At 46.7% G+C, this 22,357-nt stretch overlaps 1 protein-coding gene across 1 annotated transcript in view; it reads right to left on the reverse strand.

Annotated features, from left to right (window-relative positions):
* Window positions 1-6,573: 6,573 nt before the first annotated feature.
* The window catches only part of SELENOO (selenoprotein O), a 59,456-nt gene continuing 43,672 nt past the window's right edge, over window positions 6,574-22,357 (reverse strand). Inside the window, exon 9 of the mRNA XM_075345094.1 lies at window positions 6,574-13,140. Within this exon, the coding sequence (XP_075201209.1) occupies window positions 12,940-13,140 (201 nt within the window). The 3' untranslated portion in view covers window positions 6,574-12,939. The remainder of the gene's footprint in view (window positions 13,141-22,357) is intronic.

Raw genomic sequence — 22,357 nt, forward strand, 5'->3', positions numbered from 1 at the left:
TCATAGACAGATTTCAACCAAAGGTCCATCTGTCTGTCGTTGGCATCTTTAAGTGAAGCGCCATCCTCTACTGCGACTATGGATCTAGCCGCAAGCTTGGAAATTGGGGGATCCACCTTTGGACACTGGGTCCAGCGTTTGGCCACCTCAGAGGGAAAAGGATAACGGGTATCCTTAGAACGTTTAGAGAAACGCTTGTCTGGATGAGCGTCGTGTTTCTGGATCGATTCTCTGAAGTCAGAGTGGTCCAAAAAAGCACTTAATTTACGCTTGGGATATAGGAAATGGAACTTCTCCTGCTGTGCAGCTGCCTCCTCTGCAGAAGGGGCTGGGGGAGAAATATCCAACAGTCTATTAATTGCCGATATAAGGTCATTAACCATGGCGTCACCATCAGGGGCATCCAGATTGAGAGGGGCCCCAGGATTAGAATCCTGATCACCGTCCTCAGTCTCATCACAGAGAGACTCTTCTCGCTGAGACCCTGAGCAGTGTGATGACGTGGAGGGTCTTTCCCAGCGAGCTCGCTTAGGCTGCCTGGGACTGTCATCTGAGTCAGAGACTTCAGCCTGTGATGCTTGAGACCCCCTTGAAGTACGGATTAGTTCCAACTGAGGGGGACCGGAGAGCATAGACACAGCAGTGTCCATGGTCTGAGTAACTGGCCTGGACTGCAAGGTCTCCAGGATTTTTGCCATAGTCACAGACATTTTATCAGCAAAAACTGCAAAGTCTGTCCCCGTCACCGGGGCAGGGTTCACAGGCGTCTCTGCCTGGGCCACTACCACCATAGGCTCTGGCTGACGAAGTGCCACTGGGACTGAACATTGCACACAATGAGAGTCGTTGGAGCCTGCTGGTAGATTAGCCCCACATGCAGTACAAACAGTGTACACAGCCTGTGCCTTGGCACCCTTGCGTTTTGCGGATGACATGTTGCTGCCTCCTCAGAGCAGTACAGGGTGTCCAGCCAAGAAGCGACCTTACAGTGCAACTATATATATATATATGGTACCAAGAAAAAAGTACACTAATATAACACTGAGGCACTAGTGGGGCCAGCACTAAAGTGCAGCTTACTGCCCGCTTAGGAGCGGGTGTGTGGTCGCCGAAATCCCTTTAGTCTGGGTCTCCCAGAGCCTGCTGCCTTTCCCCAGCCAGACCGCATGTGTAATGGCTGCCGGAGTCCTTGTGGAGAGGGGGGGCGGGCCCTGGGCGTATACAGACGAAGAGCGGGAAGCCTGCTTCCCACTGTGCCTAGTGAGAGGGCTGGAGCATGTAAATAAAGCTCCAGCCCTCGGCGCTGCCAATTGAGCAGCGTCTCTCCCCTACCCTGATTGACAGGGTGGGGGCGGGAACGAAGCGGCGCTAGGCCGCAGAAGCCGGGGGCTAAAGTTAGAAGCGCCGCCGCCGTAAAAGCGCGGTCGGCGCAAAGTCCCCGGCGCACCACAAGTCGCAGCTGCGCCGCCGCTCCAGGAGCGGTCGGCGCAGTAGTTCCCAACATGTAACGTCACTCAGCAAAGCTGCAGTGACCTAACCCCAGCGCACAGCGCTACTGTCCCCGGCGCACTATAACGCTCAGCAAGCCTTGAGAGTGTCCGTGCCTGCCGGGGACACAGAGTACCTGAGAGTTGCAGGGCCTTGTCCCTGAACGGCACTCCCGCTCCAAATCCAGCAGGTTCTCTGGGTCTGTGGATGGAGCCCGGCCCCAGGGCTTGGGGGCCGGCAAGATCCCACTTCCACAGAGCCCTCCAGGGGATGTGGAAGGAAAACAGCATGTGGGCTCCAGCCTCTGTACCAGCAATAGGTACCTCAACCTTACAAGCACCACCGCGGGTGAGAAGGGAGCATGCTGGGGGCCCTATATGGGCCCTCTTTTCTTCCATCCGATATAGCCAGCAGCTACTGCTGACTACAAACAGTGGAGCTATGCGTGGATGTCTGACCTCCTTCGCACAAAGCAGAAAACTGGTGAGCCAGTGATCCCACTGGGGGTGTATAGCCAGAAGGGGAGGGGCCTTACACTTTTTAGTGTAATTGCTTTGTGTGGCCTCCGGAGGCAGTGCTATACACCCAATCGTCTGGGTCTCCCAATAGAGCGCCGAAGAAAAGTGAATTACAAAGTTGTAGGGCATCATCAGATCAATACGAATCGACACCTTGCATACAGAAATGCTATGATATGAGATCCATGACCCCCCCCCCCCAAAAACATTGAATGCTGGTCACGCATATGGCGCTCATTTAGTGGCCACCGTCAGCTACAATGCACATCTGGACTCTGGAGAGCATACTGTATCTTGTTGCACGTTGTGCAATATGGTAGGTGACACGTTTGCACAAGCATCTGTGATACGTCGTCGTAGGTCCTGCAATGTTGGTGGAGGGTATATTCAAGAAGGAGGAAAAGTAGTCTTAAAGGGCCAATCATGATGTAAACAAAAGACAAAGTACCTTATGAGTATCAAAATATAATACTCTGGGAACCAGTCTCTAGGATCTATCTCCTGCACTTTATGACCTTTTATAATGTTCACCCTATGCATTGTCTCCTTGTGTAAGTTTGACTATTTAATAAATATAATTATATTTTGATACTCACAAGGTACTTTATGTCTTTTGTTTACATCATGATTGGCCCTCTAAGACTCCTTTTCCTCCTCCTTGAATATATGTACTTTTGGAGTGGCCTTAAAATATTGTGTTTTACTCCATCTGATATCCCTAAATTCTGTTTTATAAATGTTGGTGGAGGGGTTGCATTCACCTGCTGTTTGATGTGACCTCACAGAAAAGTCCAATGAGGTGAGCGTGGAGGCCACGCCACGCAGCCACCACACCCAATGACTTGTAGGAAGGTCTCCATGAGGTATCGCTTTACGTCCGCAGCCTTGTGAGTTTTACACGTTCTAATCATAGCATTTTGTATGCAAGGTGTCGATTCGTATTGAATTGATGATGCCCTACAACTTTGTAATTCACTTTTTTACTCTCTATCTTGTTCTGTTTTTGAGATAAAAATGCTAACTCTGTTGTTTTCCACCTGGTGGCACAATAGGTGGTTTCATTGCATAGTGCATGGCTACTTTACTGTACCTAGACACCACTTCTATGCTTATAGCTGCTGCAGTTATCAAGTTAATGGCGGTGGACAGGATATGGGTGGATACACTGTATATATTTACACAGATTTTATATTTATTTTAAATAATTTAAAAGGGTTTGTCCAGATTTTTCACGATATTATGAAATCTATGTGACTGCAGATTTGTGAATCCGCACATTACACCTTCGGTAATGACCAAGGCTGCACATGTCAAGTCAGAATGTGGCCAGCAGTATGTATATTTCGCATTCTTGCGGTCCCATGTCCTTTTGGTCTCACCGCCGACATTGGACAATCCACACAGCATGCACTGCACGAAAATGCTGATTATGAGGGCAATCTGGGCTACCCTCTGGGTACATAACATTTTTTGATCACTTCCACTATAAGGCTGGGAACATATTCCTGTGTTCTGAGCTCTTCAGTTAGGATTTCCGTATAAATCCCACAAAATGTTATTCAGACGAACTGCTCAATGGAACCACTTCACTCTACTGAGACAGATTCATTCCATTTGGAGTCTGTTCCGGTGGTGTCCATCTTTTTAGGCGTTCACAAAACTGTAATTAACCACACTTGTGCGCTAAAAAGACACCTAAAATGTTGGGGCATTGCTAGGCTGTAACAGAGACTAGACCGATATCAAAGTGACTGCATCTGCCTCATCATAGTGAGTAGTTCTGCTGAGTGGGGTCGAAAAAAAAAATAGGGAGTTCTCCTTCTACACCCCTCAAAAGGCTGGAAATAACATTCCTCCAGTCTCTAAGATTACAGAAAATCTTAACCTCAGGACTCCCAAGACTTGCAGGCATAAGGAGTAATTTCCTCGCTTCCGAAATTAGAATAGGGCAAGGGTCATTATTCTCGCCTACTTCTGATAAAATAAATAAATAGTGGGGCCTGCAAAAGCATTATAAATTTACAACACCTAAATCATATTACCCACAGAAGGTTCAAAATGTAATCTATAAGATCCACAAACCCAATAATAGGCAGTGATTTCGTCAGAACAACGATCGACCTACAGGATGCCTAGTATGAGTGCCCATTTATCCAGCATATTGGAAATTCCTAAGATTATGTGGACACGCAAGTAGAACAAAGTCTTCATTTTCAATTCAATGTTTTTCCTTTCGGGATCTTTTTCACTCCTCGAATATTTACTTGCATCACCCCTTATTTGGATAAAAAAAATGTTTTTAATTACGGCTCCCTCTATTCCAGGAAGGGGCAAATTAACCTCTTTGTGTGTCCGGTCCCTAATTAGGATGGGGGGGCAACCTCCTATGGTACAGTCATGCAGTTCTTAGAAACTGAATTACCGGTAATTCAGTTTCTATTTTGTTGCTTTCAGTCCAGTGCGATTACAAGAATATAAGATTTCTATATTTTTTGGCTTCCTACTATCACACTTTTTGCCAGTTTATTTGTTTTGATTTGGCGTTTTCATTTACACTTTTTTTTTTTTTTTTTTTTTTTTAAATATGACATTTTGATCACGTTTCATTAATTTTTTTTCTTTGTTTCAGGATGATGAAATAGTTAAAATGAGTGTTTTTTTTTTGTACGGTGGTCACCGTACAGAATAAGTAATGTAACATTTGTATAATTCGGGTAATTCCAGAAACAGGGATACCAATTTTATGGACTTTTCTGTTAAAAAAAAAAAAAAATGGGACATGAATATTTTTCACTTTGATCATTGGTCTCAGGCACTCGTGTACTGCAATGCATGAGATGTGTACTGCTGGGTCTAAACAGGTTACCATACCAAGGTGACAGGTTAGATGACCTCAGGGTGCCATGGAAACTATTGACACCTGCGATTAGGATCACAGGATTCAAGTGACACTTATGTATAGGACCACTCAGCAGGCGAAAATCCCACTTTTTTCTCAGTGCTATGAAAAAAAGTGGCACTTCGGAATAACGCCCCTTAATAGCCTCTGTGAAAAGGCATATCAGTGGTCATTAAGGAGATAATGACTTCCTTCAGCGCTGGCATCCCCTGTATAGGAGCAAGCACAGTGGCTACATTTGAAGTTTTCCTCCGTGCCTGTGTGAGTGCAGGCATCATAGGACCCAGCGCTGCGGTTTTGACTCTCCCAAGGCTGGCTTTAGCCTAAAATGATGCCCCCACCATATTGACTTTTTACCCATTTTCCAAGAATATCAACAAGGGAAAGATATATTTTGTTTTATATCCTAAAAAAATTGATTTTGACTTTCTTCATAGTTTTTTTCCCCCTGACATGACCCTCCCCCACATGTATTGTACAGCACTCGGACCAATAATACGATCTTAGGGCTGGTGCACATGGACGCATTTTCGGTCCAAGTGCGATCGGACAAAACATCAAATGGCAGTCTGTCCAATGATATTAAAATCACACTCAGCAATGCAAATCAATGAGTGAGTGGGAAACTGAGTTGCTCTTGGATGACATCAGTCTGATTTGTGTGCATTTACACAATGGAGGAGATGGAGACTTTTTTTTAGCCAAGAGAATCGGATATTAAAGAATTAAAGTCTGATCAGAGTGTTATTGGCATAATCTGCCAAATTCTTTTGCATGAGAGAATCTCACTGTAGTAATTCTTGCTTCTAAACCTTGCAACTTTTCCTCCAACAGGGACACAAGCTTGCATTTGTGGCAAGTATTTTGGCTTTTCCTTTGGCAAGTCTATGAATATGTAGCATGAAATGCAACTCACCAAATGGTTCTTGGCCTCTTCCATGTTCTTAATGTTCAAAGGATGTAAAAGCGGTGAAGAATACATGGGCGTGCGGTTTTCCACTCCAAAACAGCCAAAGTCAGGTGCTCGTTGAGCTCGCGGAGACTTCACTTATCCCAGAATGCACTGGTTTATTGGACTCACTCTCTCCCCCCCCCACCTTTATTATGAGCTTTCACTGTTAAACATTTGTGATTTTACCTAAGGAATAGTTAAATAATCCATAACATCCAGAGATGAGAACATTGATCCTCAGGACCTTGGTCCAGCAGCCACATCAGTACCTGTCAGAATCGCTGGCGCCTGTTCTGATTTGTGCAGTGATGCATTTTATCAGGCCTACTAATCAAAAAGGAACCAGGAATTCAAGCAGGTATGAGGCGATTCACAGGGCTCCCATTAAAGCAACCACAGACTACTGACACTGCAGCTGGAATCAATTCACTGATCTCTAATAACATCCTAATTTTTTGGCAGTAGGCTATACCCATGATGTCATACTCAAGGGCATAACTAGGCTGGGCCCCATACAAAACGTTTAATGGGCAACTCTGCCTTAACTTCCAAGTTGGTAAATGTTCAGGGCAAAAAGAAACTTTTCTGCCAAAATGAAAATACAGGTCTCCAACGTGCGCCGTTTCTCCTACATGTGTATTCCCTTCTCCCAGTCTCATGGTATGAGGTAGTATGGCAATTTCCCTAACTACTGCTACCAAAAATGAAAAGGAAGCTTTGTTATTAAAATATAAATTTATTACTTCCCTATATTCATTTCAATAATATACAATTAGCGGGTGTTTACAACTGATTACATTTTAAACACATTTACATCACAGAAAATAAATGCTCTTCAGAAGTTTACATGTTTCCTTTTTGCCAGATCGGATAGAGGATAATTCACTGGGGTCCCTCTTCTGCACCCCCGATAATCCAAAACGACAGGCTCTGCAGAGCATCATGTTGACAGCAGAAGAGGTGCGCATGCTCAACTTCCGCTCCACTTGAGACAACATTCTGCAGAGCCTGCTTTTGCAGGAACTAAAGTCCTATTCTCACGAATGGGGATAACTTACGTTCTTGAGAATTACAAATCATAAATGACTTTTGAATTACTACTAACGCCTTGAACATCAGCCACAGTGATTTATAGATCGACTTGACAAGAAATTACCTGCAGTCTAAAATAAAACAGAAGATTTGAAGGTATATAGAACTATTTAAAATAAAGACAGACATCCAAATCAGGCAACGTTTCATGCTATAGAGCAGTGTTCACCAACCTGTGGATCTCCATCATGATGAGTTTTACAATCGTTTGAGACGCACTAGGAGGAAAACCCAACAGCAAGAGTGTAAAGAACTCAAAAAAAATTTCACTACAATGAGTTGGCTTTCTTCCAACTGAACTCAAAAAGGGTAAGACATATACAAAAGGTGTTAGCGCCTCCAAAAAGGTCGACAGTTCTGAGTTAGGGGTGACCAGAGAGAATTGTAGGTCTACCTAACTTAGTGATCTCACTGGTAAAGAGGTAAACAATAGTACGACCATTGGAAATGGGGTAGCTCTAGTAAAGGGGGCTGACACCTGGTTGAGTATGGACTTATTGTAACAGCATACCAGGGGAAATGATGCAGACTCCACTTTAGGCAGTGGCTTTAATGAAGTGGGGAGAAGATGTAGAAAAGAGAAACGGAGCAGAAAGGGCAAGTCCTCCTCTCTTTGTAACAGGCGCAGGTAAGTTGAACAAGCTGCACGTTCTGAATGTGCAAGGAAGATTGATTATACTGCTGAGGAAATCCCGTTGCCAGTCACAACTGCTGGTTTCGAGGCAGACAACGATGTGTTGCAAGATAAATTAGAGCTGTAACAAAAAAAAAAAAAAACTATGAAGATCATCAGAATAAAATCATTGGTAAGGAGCAGACCGAGGAAACAGTGTTGGCATCCTCTACGATTTTTGTGCATAGAGCAGATTATCTGTCGGTCGAGAGCGCTTTAGCAGAAGATAGCCATGGAGAGTGCTGGTGGAGGGAAGGTTGACGATGGTCACAGAGAGCAAATCGGTGACCCACCGAATTAGGAGGTGGCTGAAAAGTGGAAATGGCGGCAAAACTCCAAGTAAAAGAGAACTGCATAGAGGTGTACGGCACTGTAGCAGTAAAGGAAGGAAAATGTGAGAATTTTGAAAACTCCAGAGAACCTGCAGTACAGGTGATGCAGTGCGAGAAAACTTTTGAGGTTCATGACAACTCAGAAGGAACTAGAGGTGGCTCTGCAGTGACCCAAGTGGAAATGGGAAGTAATGCGGTGGAGACCGGAGAGAAAGCTGAAGCTGCAGAAGTAGAAAAAGCCACTGAAAAAGTAAAGTCTAAACAAGAGGTCTCATCAGGAGCTGAGAGCTCGATTGAACCTGCTGATTCTGACTCTGCCCAGGAGTCAGTTTATCATCAGCCTTGACCTCTGGTTTCTCAAAGACTCTAAAGCTGCAGATAAACCTAAGGAGTCTGCAACTCAAGAGGTAGAGCCTTTGGTAGAAGATAAATGGAAAGGAAAAGAACAGGAAGGTTCGCAGAAAGGGTAGAATGCGAGAAACTATAAAAGAAGAGTTCAAAAGACCCAAGGAATTGTCCGACAGCAGCGAAGAAGGAATCCATTCTGTAGCCCAATGAGGTTGCAAGATTGAGGATCTGACGGAGGTACACTGCTCTGACAGTTTTCTGTGAGAGACTCTTCAAAGATGTTCCTTAAGACTTGAAAAAAATCTTGTGCCAGTGGGTCGGTGCATGGAAAATTTAAGAAAGCTGTAGGAGTGCGTAAAGTGTACTTTGCCTCAGAGGTCAAATGTTCAATTATATGGTCTACAAATGAAGCCACCAGACATTTGGCACTTATGAAGCAGCTAACCGCAGTGTCAGGATGAGGTTGTAGTTACAAAAGATTTAATAGGGCTCGCAATACGTACACTCAAATAACATTCCGCAAGCCAGGAAAATTCACAGCAATTAAATTTGAAGATGATATGGGAACATTTCGAATTTATGAAGAAAGTGTGGGAGCAGTTGAGCGCTCAAAGTTTATTGGAATAGTGGGAAGATTTCATCCAGGTGCCCAGAAATATTTTCAGGAAAATTATTAGGAAGAATGGAAAAGTCATCCGGGAGTTTATGGATAGAGCCGGAGTTGTGAGAATGAGAATTCAAAGTTGTAATGAAGCCAAATTACCGAGTGGAGATTGAAGGATTCCATTTGTCATTGCAGGAAAGAGGAAAATATTCAAAAATTCAAGAAAAAAAAAAATCACATTGCATACCTAGAAAAGGTAGAACAGTTAAGACATGAAATACTGAAGATGGAAGAACAACTTTGTCAAGTTGGTGTGAGTTGGCGACCGCCTTCAATCCGGGGCCCAGAAAAATGTTATGAACCGATAAATGTATTTGCCTCGTTTGTCAGGGGAAGCAGTCGTGGTCGTAGAGGATCAAATTACACATCAGACTATGGTACAAATTCTGAACTGTACAAGCACTCTGAAACGGAATCCGAAAGTAAGAATGAATTGAGTGACTGGTCTCTAGCTGGGGATGGTGATAGAAAAAATTGCCAACTGAGAGACAGCTGAAGACACACTGGAAGAACAGGTCATGGTAGATCTGCAAAACGAGGATTTGGAGGGTCTAGAAATGGCAAATCTTGTGTCAGCTCAATGCAGAGGGACCCAGACATTGGTCCCTATAGTGTACTTGATAACCCAGAGTCAGACCAGACAGTAGATTTGAATGTAAGTGAATATCACTACATTAATTGTTGGGAGACTGTCACAGAGGGGGAGGTCTGACAAAGGTATTTAGCTATTTGATACAATCTCCTATTCAGTCATTACAGGATACTAAAGGGTTTAGTGACCGTGTCAGACTATGTCTCAAGAGCTGAATCTCAAAGTCGACAGAGAAGACTCTTGGCTGGTAGCGAATGGTGCCAAGGCCCACAGCTTTAGGCAGAGAGGTGAGGTATTAAAGATGGTGGCTCTGCTATCTGTAGTACTACTAGACCTATTAGGGTCAGGTCTGCATATCCACATTCTCCACCCATGGGTGTGTCTCTTATGTTATAATGGGGTCTATTTGTTTGACACATGGTCAGTGTGCGTAGGTTATTATACCTCTAGAAGGAACCTCAGAGAGAAAGAATATCACCTTGTACTGACTGGTTAAGGTATCTGTGGAGACTGCTACATCTCCACTGGGATACTTCTGGGGAGAAGTTGTATCCGAACCTGTACAGGTGGACCCACAAGTGAAATACAGTGTTTTAGGCTATGTGCGCACTGGGAAATGGAATTTTCTTGAGAAAATTCCGCATGCTCTCAAAGATTACCGCACCCGCGGTAAAAAACCGCGGGAAACCGCACCCGGTTTGCTGCGGTTTTACCGCGGTATTATTCGCGGTATTGCCGCGGTTTTGCCGCGTGCGGGTTGGGATGTGCTTTATTGCATTCAATGCAATAAAGCACATTGAAAAAAAAAAATAAAAAAAAAAAGTCATTTAATTCTGAGATAGTAGATAGATAGATAGATAGATAGATAGATAAAGAGACAGAAGAATAGATAGAGGGATAGATAGACAGACAGAGGGATAGATAGATAGGACAGATCGCTGCATTTCCCACGGTCGGCAGTGAGTTCACATTACCGGCCGTGGGAAATGACCGGTAATTACCTCTGCTGTCTGCTGCATTCAGCCTGTGTCTGTGACAGTCGCGGCTGGATGTCAGCAGTGCAGGATGCCGGAGCCGGAGCTGTGGATTATGTCGGAGCTGTGGATTACGCCGGAGTTTTGTTGCGGGAGGGGTTAATAAAATGGTGAACGAGGCTTGTTGGTTTTATTTAAAAATAAAGGATTTTTCGGTGTCTGTGTTTTATTCACTTTACTTACGGGTTGATCATGTCAGCTGTCACATAGACGCTGCCATGATCAAGCCTGGAGTTAATGGCGGTGATCCACCACCATTAACCCCTTTGTTATATTACCCTGACCGCCACTGCTACACGGCGGCAGGAAGAGCCGAGGACACTCCCGGTGTTGCCGCATAATGCATGCGACAGTGCCGGGGCAGCTGCGGCTGATATTCTCGGCTGCCGGAGGGGGAGTGAGGCGGGGGACATTAACCCTGCCCCTCTCCCTCCCAAGCCTGAGAATACCGGGCCGCCGCTGTGTGCTTACCTCGGCTGGAAGGTAAATATGCAGCGGAGCCCACGTTCTTTGTTTTCTATATTTCCGTTTTCTTTCTATGTGTGTTCTATGTGTCTGTGTTCTATGTCTGTGTGTGTGTGTGATGTGTGTGTGTTTACTCTGCACGGCTTCCTCTTCCTGTAATGACATCACTTCCCTGCAAAACCGCAGACAGGCGATGTACATTACCGGAGGTAAACCGTGAAATACCGCAGGGAATAACGCAGGAAAACGCAGTGAACCGCACAGAATTTGCTGCCTGCGTTATTCCCTGCAGGATTTCACGATTACATTGGAGTCAATGGAGTGAAATCCCGCAGCGATGTGCGGAAAAGAAGTGACATGCACTTGTTTTTGCTGCGGGATTCCCGCAGCAAAACATGCAGCTGTCAAATTCCGCCCAGTGCGCACAGGATTTTTTTTCTCCATAGGATTTGCTGGTGATTCACTGCAGAGATGTTATGAACATTTTCTCCAGCGAAACATGCAGCAAATCCGCGGAAAATCCGCGGCAAAATCCGGTAAGTGCGCACATAGCCTAATACTCCTTTGTGTTATGTTCCTGAATAAACTGGCTGGATATTTATTTTTTTTTTAGTAAGAAAAAAAAAAAAAAAAGTTCCTGGTATTACCTCAAGGAGCAAGCTGAGTGACCACTAACAATATAAAAAAATAAATTATATACCTGTCCATCCATCTATAAAATTCGTCCTGTATAGTCATTTACTCCTTTAATTCCCCCCCCCACTCCACATATTACAATTTATACTGGGATGTACACTTTTTTTCTTTAATTTAAATTCTTCCAAAGAGATCGGCTTTGTGCCCCTTCACTTTGGGCAGCAATGAATGGAAGACACCTGGCTGCAACAGAAGCCGTCTCACACCAATCTGTAATAAGATAAATTAATACCCGCTTATTTGATTAAAGCACACCCCTGAGCCATTCCCAAGACAAAAAAATAAACATATTGCACCGTAACACAAGTGCTGAGTTGAATAAATCTACCCGAATGCTACATTACAACACACTTTCACAATAAATTTAACTAATTCATCACAATGATCATTTCTACTGTGCGTATTGCCTTCTTATGTAGCAAAGCAAGATCTGTACAAAGGCACATAGTTATCGAGAACTCCTACAAAGTATAGCCTCCTATTCAGTTACTACAGTAATAGGCATCTCCAAAGTAACAGGTTTGTGCGTGTATGCATCAGACGTCTGCCTAAAATGATTTTTATAAAATAAAACAAGTAAATTCTTACAAATTGTTGTAGACTGGACAAAACTTTCAACTACAGAAATTTACCTACAAAAAGACTGCACCATATCTTCTGTTGTCAGCTTTCGCATTGATCATATAAATCTTTGGACTGGAGGTGGCCAGGCTAATCCGGAGATCCAGCAGCGCAGCTAGACATATCTTCCAATAATCTAGAAACTAAAGATTACAACCTCACCAGTGTATTAATCTAGGTACCAGCAAACAGCCAAAAAAAATACTGTTTAAAGTGTTTTTCTATCCAAAAGCTTTCCACATTTTATTTTGGTAACATGTAACATGTAAGAAGCGTTCAATACCATTAACGATAAAGATGTTGTACTCTTAAATTTATTTCAGGTAAAAATAGATCAGAAACCTGAATTGATATTTTTACCGTCATGAGAAAATTACATTTGGATCTCATAATATGGAAACGGTTGCCTATAGCCAAAGTCCATGCATTTTCCTGTATAAAGTTATGTCCAAAATCCAAATGTGATTTCATAAATGTAAGAGTAGCTGGTTTGTCCTTGCTGCTCTTACTCTGACACTAAAGAACAGATTTGCTCTTTGCAGCAGATTAAGGGGCAACAAGGACTTTATGAAGATCAGGTAACACACAGTTCTGTAGCCCAGAGTGGAGGCTTGCTATTGTAGGGGACCTTGGATACTGTGGTGGGCCTACAGTCCGATGATGCAGCGGCTTCAAATGGTTCTTCTTGTGATGAAGTCTCTGAGACCGTGTAAAATGACTTGTCCTCCTCATATGGGTTTTCCAACATCTTCAACACTCTCCTGACCTAGTGAACAGATTTAAGAAAGAGATATTTAGATGCCACATAAATTGCTGCATGTATGAGAAAAGGCGATATCAGTGCTGCGCAATTTGTGTTTGTTTTTTTTCCTGCACCTGTTTTTTCCCTCCCCTTTCTCCAAGAGCCATAACTTTTATTTTTTTTTCCCAACATCGCCATATGAGCGCTTGTTTTTTTGCAGGGTGACTTGTAGTTCTGATTGGCTTAATTGATTTTACCATACAATTTAGTTGGGGGGAGGGAAAAATAATAAAATAAAAATGTAAGTGCTGTCAGATGGTGGAAAATAAACTCTACAATTCTGCCAAAAAAAAAAAAATTGTAGTTGGGTGGGGGAGATTTGTTTTTACGGTGTTAGTTGTGCGGCAAGCATGACTAGGCAACAGTTCTCTAAGCAAAAAAAAAAAATACTGTAATGGTTTTGTAAGTGTTGAGAAAAAAAAATATTTGGCTTGGTTTGTGTCAATGTATTCTGAGACCCTTATCTGATTTTGTTATAGAGCAGTGCAAGACTAAGGCTATGTTCACACACTGCGTTTTTTACCTGCGTTTTGGGTCCGTTTTTGCTGCAGAAATTTCTTGAGAAATTCTTGTAACCTTTCTGCAGACATTCCCCAGCAAAACCTATGGCAAAAAAAATTAGCTGTGCACACACTGCGTTTTTTTCTTAAGAAAATTCTTTCAGTAGATTTTCTTAAGAAAAAGAATGAGCATGTCACTTCTTTTCTGCAGCTAACTGCGTTTTTTGCCATAGATAATTGGCACAATAACGCAGGGAGCAACCAGCGGTAAAAACGCACCAAAAACGGACCTAAAACGCACCGAAAACGCGGCAAAAACGCAGGTGCGTTTTTGGTGCGTTTTTTAACACAGGTGCACTCTTAAGAAATTTCTTAAGAAATTTCTTAAGAAAGAAGGGAATTTTGTTTACTTACCGTAAATTCCTTTTCTTCTAGCTCTAATTGGGAGACCCAGACAATTGGGTGTATAGGCTATGCCTCCGGAGGCCGCACAAAGTACTACACTTAAAAGTGTTAGGCCCCTCCCCTTCTGCCAATACACCCCCCGTGCTCCCACGGGCTGCTCAGTTTTGGTGCAAAAGCAAGAAGGAGGAAAAAATAATTATAAACTGGTTTAACTTCAATCCGAAGGAAACTCGGAGAACTGAAACCATTCAACATGAACAACATGTGTACACAAAAAAACAGGGGCGGGTGCTGGGTCTCCCAATTAGAGCTAGAAGAAAAGGAATTTACGGTAAGTAAACAAAATTCCCTTCTTCTTTTTCGCTCTATTGGGAGACCCAGACAATTGGGACGTCCAAAAGCAGTCCCTGGGTGGGTAAAATAATACCTCGTAAGAGAGCCGTAAAACGGCCCTTTCCTACAGGTGGGCAACCGCCGCCTGAAGGACTCGTCCACCTAGGCTGGCATCCGCCGCAGCATAGGTATGCACCTGATAGTGCTTCGTGAAAGTGTGCAGGCTCGACCAGGTAGCCGCCTGACACACCTGTTGAGCCGCAGCCTGGTGCCTCAAAGCCCAGGACGCTCCCACGGCTCTGGTAGAATGGGCCTTCAGCCCTGAGGGAACCGGAAGCCCAGCCGAACGGTAAGCTTCGATAATTGGCTCCTTGATCCACCGAGCCAGGGTTGATTTGGAAGCCTGTGACCCTTTACGCTGGCCAGCGACAAGGACAAAGAGTGCATCCGAGCGGCGCAGGGGCGCCGTACGAGAAATGTAGAGTCTGAGTGCTCTCACCAGATCTAACAAGTGCAAATCCTTTTCACATTGGTGAACTGGATGAGGATAAATAGAGGGTAAGGAAATATCCTGATTGAGATGAAAGGGGGATACCACCTTAGGGAGAAACTCCGGAACCGGACGTAGAACCACCTTGTCCTGGTGAAAAACCAGAAAAGGGGCTTTGCACGACAACGCTGCTAGCTCAGACACTCTCCGAAGTGAAGTGACTGCTACTAGAAAAACCACTTTCTGCGAAAGGCGTGAGAGAAATATCTCTCATTGGCTCGAATGGTGGTTTCTGAAGAACCATCAGCACCCTGTTTAGATCCCAGGGTTCTAACGGCCGCTTGTAAGGTGGAACGATGTGACAAACTCCCTGCAGGAACGTGCGTACCTGTGGAAGTCTAGCTAGGCGCTTCTGGAAAAACACAGAGAGCGCTGAAACTTGTCCCTTAAGGGAACCGAGCGACAAACCCTTTTCCCGTCCAGATTGAAGGAAGGACAGAAAAGTAGGTAATGCAAATGGCCAGGGAGAAAAACCCTGAGCAGAGCACCACGACAGGAAAATGTTCCACGTCCTGTGATAAATCTTGGCGGACGTTGGTTTCCTAGCCTGTCTCATAGTGGCAATGACTTCTTGAGATAACCCTGAAGACGCTAGGATCCAGGACTCAATGGCCACACAGTCAGGTTGAGGGCCGCAGAATTCAGATGGAAAAACGACCCTTGAGACAGCAAGTCTGGTCGGTCTGGTAGTGCCCACGGTTGGCCGACCGTGAGATGCCACAGATCCGGGTACCACGACCTCCTCGTCCAGTCTGGAGCGACGAGGATGGCGCGGCGGCAGTCGGCCCTGATCTTGCGTAACACTCTGGGCAACAGTGCCAGCGGAGGAAACACATAAGGGAGCTGAAACTGCGACCGATCCTGAACTAAGGCGTCTGCCGCCAGAGCTCTGGGATCTTGAGACCGTGCCATGAACGTTGATACCTTGTTGTTGTGCCGGGACGCCATGAGGTCGACGTCCGGCACCCCCCAGCGGCAACAGATCTCCTGAAACACGTCCGGGTGAAGGGACCATTCCCCTGCGTCCATGCCCTGGCGACTGAGATAATCTGCTTCCCAGTTTTCCACGCCTGGGATGTGAACTGCGGATATGGTGGAGGCCGTGGCTTCCACCCACATCAAAATCCGCCGGACTTCCTGGAAGGCTTGTCGACTGCGTGTGCCGCCTTGGTGGTTGATGTATGCCACCGCTGTAGATTTGTCCGACTGAATTCGGATCTGCTTGCCTTCCAGCCACTGCTGGAACGCTTTCAGGGCAAGATACACTGCCCGAATTTCCAGAACATTGATCTGAAGCGAGGACTCTTGCCGGGTCCACGTACCCAGAGTCCTGTGGTGGAGAAAAAACCGCTCCCCACCCTGACAGACTTGCGTCCGTCGTGACTACTTCCCAGGATGGGGGTAGGAAGGATTTCCCCTTTGACAATGAAGAGGGAAGAAGCCACCACCGAAGGGAAGCTTTGGTCGCCTGAGAGAGGGAGACGGTCCTGTCGAGGGACGTCGGCTTCCTGTCCCATTTGCGTAGGATGTCCCATTGAAGAGGACGCAGGTGAAACTGCGCGAAAGGGACTGCTTCCATTGCTGCCACCATCTTCCCCAGGAAGTGCATGAGGCGCCTCAAGGGGTGTGACTGGCCTTGAAGGAGAGATTGTACCCCTGTCTGTAGTGACCGCTGCTTGATCAGCGGAAGCTTCACTATCGCTGAGAGGGTATGAAACTCCATGCCAAGGTATGTGAGCGATTGGGCCGGTGTCAGATTTGACTTTGGAAAATTGATGATCCACCCGAAACTCTGGAGAGTCTCCAGGGTAGCGTCGAGGCTGTGTTGGCATGCCTCTAGAGAGGGTGCCTTGATCAACAGATCGTCCAAGTACGGGATCACCGAGTGACCCTGAGAATGGAGGACCGCTACTACAGTAGCCATAACCTTGGTGAAAACCCGTGGGGCTGTTGCCAGGCCGAATGGCAGTGCCACGAACTGCAGGTGTTCGTTTCCTATGGCGAAGCGCAAGAAGCGCTGGTGCTCTGGGGCAATCGGAACGTGGAGATAAGCATCTTTGATATCGATCGATGCAAGGAAATCTCCTTGGGACATTGAGGCGATGACGGAGCGAAGGGATTCCATCCGGAACCGCCTGGTCTTTACGTGTTTGTTGAGAAGTTTCAGGTCTAGGACAGGACGGAAAGACCCGTCCTTCTTTGGGACCACAAACAAGTTGGAGTAAAAACCGTGGCCCTGTTGCTGAAGATGAACAGGGATCACCACTCCTTCTGCCTTCAGAGTGCCCAGCGCCTGCAGAAGAGCCTCGGCTCTCTCGGGAGGCGGAGAAGACCTGAAGAATCGAGTCGGGGGACGAGAGATGAACTCTATCTTGTAACCGTGAGACAGAATGTCTCTCACCCAGCGGTCTTTTATTTGTGGCAGCCAGGTGTCGCAAAAGCGGGAGAGCCTGCCACCGACCGAGGATGCTACTAGAGGAGGTAGAAGTCATGAGGCAGCCGCTTTGTTAGCGGTGCTCCCAATGGCCTTTTTAGGACGTGACTTAGACCGCCATGCATCAGAGTTCCTTTGTTCTTTCTGAGACCTTTTGGACGAGGAGAATTGGGACCTGCCCGCGCCCCGAAAGGACCGAAACCTCGACTGCCCTCTCCTCTGTTGGGAGAGGTTCTGCTTGGGCTGGGGTAAGGATGTATCCTTTCCCTTGGATTGTTTGATGATTTCATCCAGGCGCTCGCCAAAGAGCCTGTCGCCAGAAATTGGCAAACCGGTTAAACGCTTTTTTGGAAGCGGAATCTGCCTTCCACTCCCGTAGCCACAAGGCCCTGCGGACTACTACCGAATTGGCGGTCGCAACTGCCGTACGGCTCACAGAGTCCAGGACAGCATTCATAGCGTAAGACGCAATTGCCGAGGTCTGGGAGGTAATGGAAGCCACTTGTGGCGCGGCCGCTTCAATTTTCGCTTGACCTGCTGATATAGCTTGTAGCGCCCATACGGCTGCGAATGCTGGGGCAAAAGAAGCTCCGATAGCTTCATAGATGGATTTCATCCAGAGCTCCATCTGCCTGTCAGTGGCATCTTTAAGCGAGGCCCCATCTTCCACTGCAAGTATGGATCTAGCCGCCAGTCTGGAGATTGGAGGATCCACTTTGGGACATTGAATCCAACCTTTAACCACTTCCGGGGGAAAAGGATAACGTGTATCCTTAAGGCGCTTAGAGAAACGCTTATCCGGACAAGCATGGTGATTCTGGATTGCCTCTCTGAAATCAGAGTGGTCTAGAAACATACTCTGTGTACGCTTGGGGAACCTGAAGCGAAATTTCTCCTGCTGAGAATCAGACTCCTCCGCCGGAGGGGCTGAGGGAAGAATATCCAGCAACTGATGAATGGATGCAATAAGATCATTCACTATGGCGTCCCCGTCTGGAGAATTAAGATTGAGAGCGCTCCCAGGATCAGAATCCTGATCAGCTGTTTCCGCATCATCAACCAGAGAATCCCCCCGCTGAGACCCTAAACAATATGATGTCGAGGGAAATTCTAAGCGGGCTCGCTTAGACGATCTGGGGCTAGGTTCTAAGTCCGAACCCTCCGTCTGGGATGTATGAGATACCCCGTGAGGACATTGTTGGTCCAACTGAGGGGGGTCAGGGAACAATGATTCAACAGAGTCCCTTTGCTGAGATACCGGTCTGGACTGCAAGGCTTCTAGTATCTTAGCCATAGTCTCAGAGAGTTGATCCTTAAAGGCTGCAAACTCAGTCCCCGTCACCTGGACAGTGTCAACAGGTGGCTCCCCCTGGGCCCCTCTTAGCAGAGGATCCGGCTGAGGAAGTGTCACAGGGGTCGAACACTGTACACAATGAGGGTCAGTGGAACCTGCCTGTAGTCTTACATGCGGCGCAGGCAACATAATAAGCCTGTGTTTTGGCACCCCTGCCTTTTATGGGCGCCATGCTATAGTTTTCCCTGAGTAACACAATAGGGTATATAGCCAGAAAGAACTGTGCTCATACAGTGTAAATTATATACAGTACACAAATAATGTACCCATACAATACAGCACCATGGGGCTAGCACCACATGTGCTGTTTACCAGCCGCCTAAGCGGTTGTGAGGCCACCAGAGACCGTGTCTGGGTCTCCCATGAATATGTCCCTCTCTGCAGCGTCGGTGGAGCTGACAGGAATGGCTGCGGCGTCCTGACGAGCTGAGGAAGCTGTGGGCGTGGCCTAGAAAGAGCGCGAAACGGGCGCTCATACTGTGCACAGTGAGGGGAGTGGAGCATGTAAATCATACTCCAGCCCTCATTGCTGCTCGCTCCGTGCAGCGTCCCGCCCTTCCCCTGCCTGTCAGGGCTGAGGGCGGGAGAAAAAAAGGGAAACTAGGCCGCAATGAAGCCGGGGACTGTAGTAATAAACGCGGCCGCCGTAAAAGCGCGGTCGCGTGAAAGTCCCCGGCGAACTACAAGTCCCAGCCGTGCCGCAGTGTCCCGTGGCAACGGCGGTCAGTGCGGTAGCCCTTACATATAAACACACTCAGCGACGCTGAGTGTGTAATGGCACATATAGACCCGGTCAGCGCCGCGGTCCCCGGTGCACTAGCACACCCAGCAAAGCTGAGGTGATGCCGTGCGCGGTCCCCATAGGGATACAGAGTACCTTTAAGATGCAGGGCCATGTCCCTGAACGGTATCGGCTCCTATCCATCAGGCTCCACAGGAGTTGTGGATGAAGCCCGGTCTCAGTGCCTGGAGACCGATAAGATCCCACTTCACCCAGAGCCCTAAGGGGGATGGGGAAGGAAAAACAGCATGTGGGCTCCAGCCGCCGTACCCGCAATGGATACCTCAACCTTAACAACACCGCCGACAAAAGTGGGGTGAGAAGGGAGCATGCTGGGGGCCCTATATGGGCCCACTTTTCTTCCATCCGACCTATTCAGCAGCTGCTGCTGACTAATCTGTGGAGCTGTGCTGTGCGTGTCTGACCTCCTTCGCACAAAGCAAAAAACTGAGCAGCCCGTGGGAGCACGGGGGGTGTATTGGCAGAAGGGGAGGGGCCTAACACTTTTAAGTGTAGTACTTTGTGCGGCCTCCGGAGGCATAGCCTATACACCCAATTGTCTGGGTCTCCCAATAGAGCGAAAAAGAAAATCATTTTTCTAGTGTGAACATAGCCTTAAACACTTTTTTTTGTTTGGCAAGCTTTCATAATATTTTTTTGTTTGAAACAATATTTTGAGCACTTTTTATTGTGATTTTTCAGAGAAGTATAGTGACCCAAAAACCCAGTTTGAGCGTTTCAATATCTTTCATATAATATATATTAATATTATATATACACACACATCTACATTCCAAACATCATCTACAATTCACAGTGTCTCCCATCCAACCCTGCTTAGCTTCATAGACCAGCCTACTGTACAGCGGGCATATATAAAGGTGATCTGATCGTGGACACAGCATTTCCTCTTTTGGTTATTAGAATTGATCCCTCTATGCTCACTTTCTCTAGGTAATTTACACCCTTTTTGGATTGTGAGTGGACTGTTGTGTCTTATTAGATGCAGTTCTCCTCTCATTCTTTTTCTCAGTTAAACCAGGGATTCTTTGGGTCATCACTAGATTTTCTTTGCAGCTTGAGCTCTTTTCTGCCAACTGACTGGTTTTTCTGCCAGTATATCTGCCCTGAAGTAAGATGGCGTTTTCACACCATCTATTGTGCAATATATATCTCATTATGTTGTGATGAGCGAATAGGGAGTGAGGAACTTGTTGACCGGCGAATGTGCGGTTTAAATGTTAGCGATCATTTATCAGGAGAGTGAGCTGTAATAATATTTAGAATGTAGTTGAATTTTGAGTAATGTACAATTTATTCCAGTAAGAGATCACAAATGCTTTAAATAACAAAGATAAATTAAAGATAAAGATACATAAAACATAAGTAACATTTTCTCAGAAGGGGAGACAAACAGAAGGTTTAGGACCAGAGGGTTCCTGAACATAGGAAGAAGCCACAGCTGGCTAGACTTAGGCTGGGGCCACACGGGCACTACTGCGATCCACTTGCATGAGACTCGGCTCGTGCTGGCAGTACAGCAGAGCCGAGTGTCATGCCTGTGTCCTTGCAACTGAGGTCCGTTCGTGCGAGCAGACCTCAGCTGCGGGGGGGCGGGCCGGCACTCAGGAAAGGAGGGAGGGATTTCTCTCCCTCTCTACTGCGTAGCCGGCTATTGCCATTCTCGCACTGCACTAGCAGTACACCGGTGTACCGCGAGTGCAGTGCGATTTTTCTCTCGCCCCATTCACTTGAATGGGTGCGAGAGAAAAGAGACTCAGCTTACAATCGCAGCATGCTGCGATTGTTTTCTCGGTCCGATTAGGGCTGAGAAAATAATCGCCCATGTGTGCTGACACACAGGCTAGAATTGGTCCGAGGGGAATGCGATGTTTTATCGCACTCCACTCGCACTGTTTTTCTCGCCGTGTGGCTTAGCCCTAAGGCTGGGGCCACACGGGGATTACTGCGATCCCCTTGCATGAGACTCGGCTCGTGCTGGCAGTACAGCAGAGCCGAGTCTCATGCTTGTGTCCTTGCAACTGAGGTCCGTTCGTGCGAGCAGACCTCAGCTGCGGGGGGCGGGCCGGCACTCAGGAGGGGAGGGAGGGATTTCTCTCCCTCTCGCCTGTGTAGCCGGCTATAGACATTCTCGCTCTGCACGCACGGTACACCGGTGTACCGCGAGTGCAGTGCGATTTTTCTCTCGCCCCATTCACTTGAATGGGTGCGAGAGAAAGAGTCTCGGATTACAATCGCAGCATGCTGCGATTGTTTTCTCGGTCCGATTAGGGCTGAGAAAATAATCGCTCATGTGTGCTGTCACACAGGCTAGAATTGGTCCGAGGGGAATGCGATGTTTTATCGCACTCCACTCGCACCGATTTTCTCGCCGTGTGGCTTAGGCCTAAGGCTGGGGCCACACGGGCACTACTGCGATCCACTTGCATGAGACTCGGCTCGTGCTGGCAGTACAGCAGAGCCGAGTATCATGCCTGTGTCCTTGCAACTGAGGTCCGTTCGTGCGAGCAGACCTCAGCTGCGGGGGGCGGGCCGGCACTCAGGAGAGGAGGGAGGGATTTCTCTCCCTCTCTCCTGCGTAGTCTGCTATTGTGATTCTCGCACTGCACTGGCAGTACACCGATGTACCGCGAGTGCAGTGCGATTTTTCTCTCGCCCCATTCACTTGAATGGGTGCGAGAGAAAGAGACTCAGCTTACAATCGCAGCATGCTGCGATTGTTTTCTCGGTCCGATTAGGGCTGAGAAAATAATCGCCCATGTGTGCTGACACACAGGCTAGAATTGGTCCGAGGGGAATGCGA

This window comes from Anomaloglossus baeobatrachus, chromosome 4 (genome assembly GCF_048569485.1).
Source record: "Anomaloglossus baeobatrachus isolate aAnoBae1 chromosome 4, aAnoBae1.hap1, whole genome shotgun sequence".
Classification (NCBI taxonomy): Eukaryota; Metazoa; Chordata; class Amphibia; order Anura; family Aromobatidae; genus Anomaloglossus; species Anomaloglossus baeobatrachus.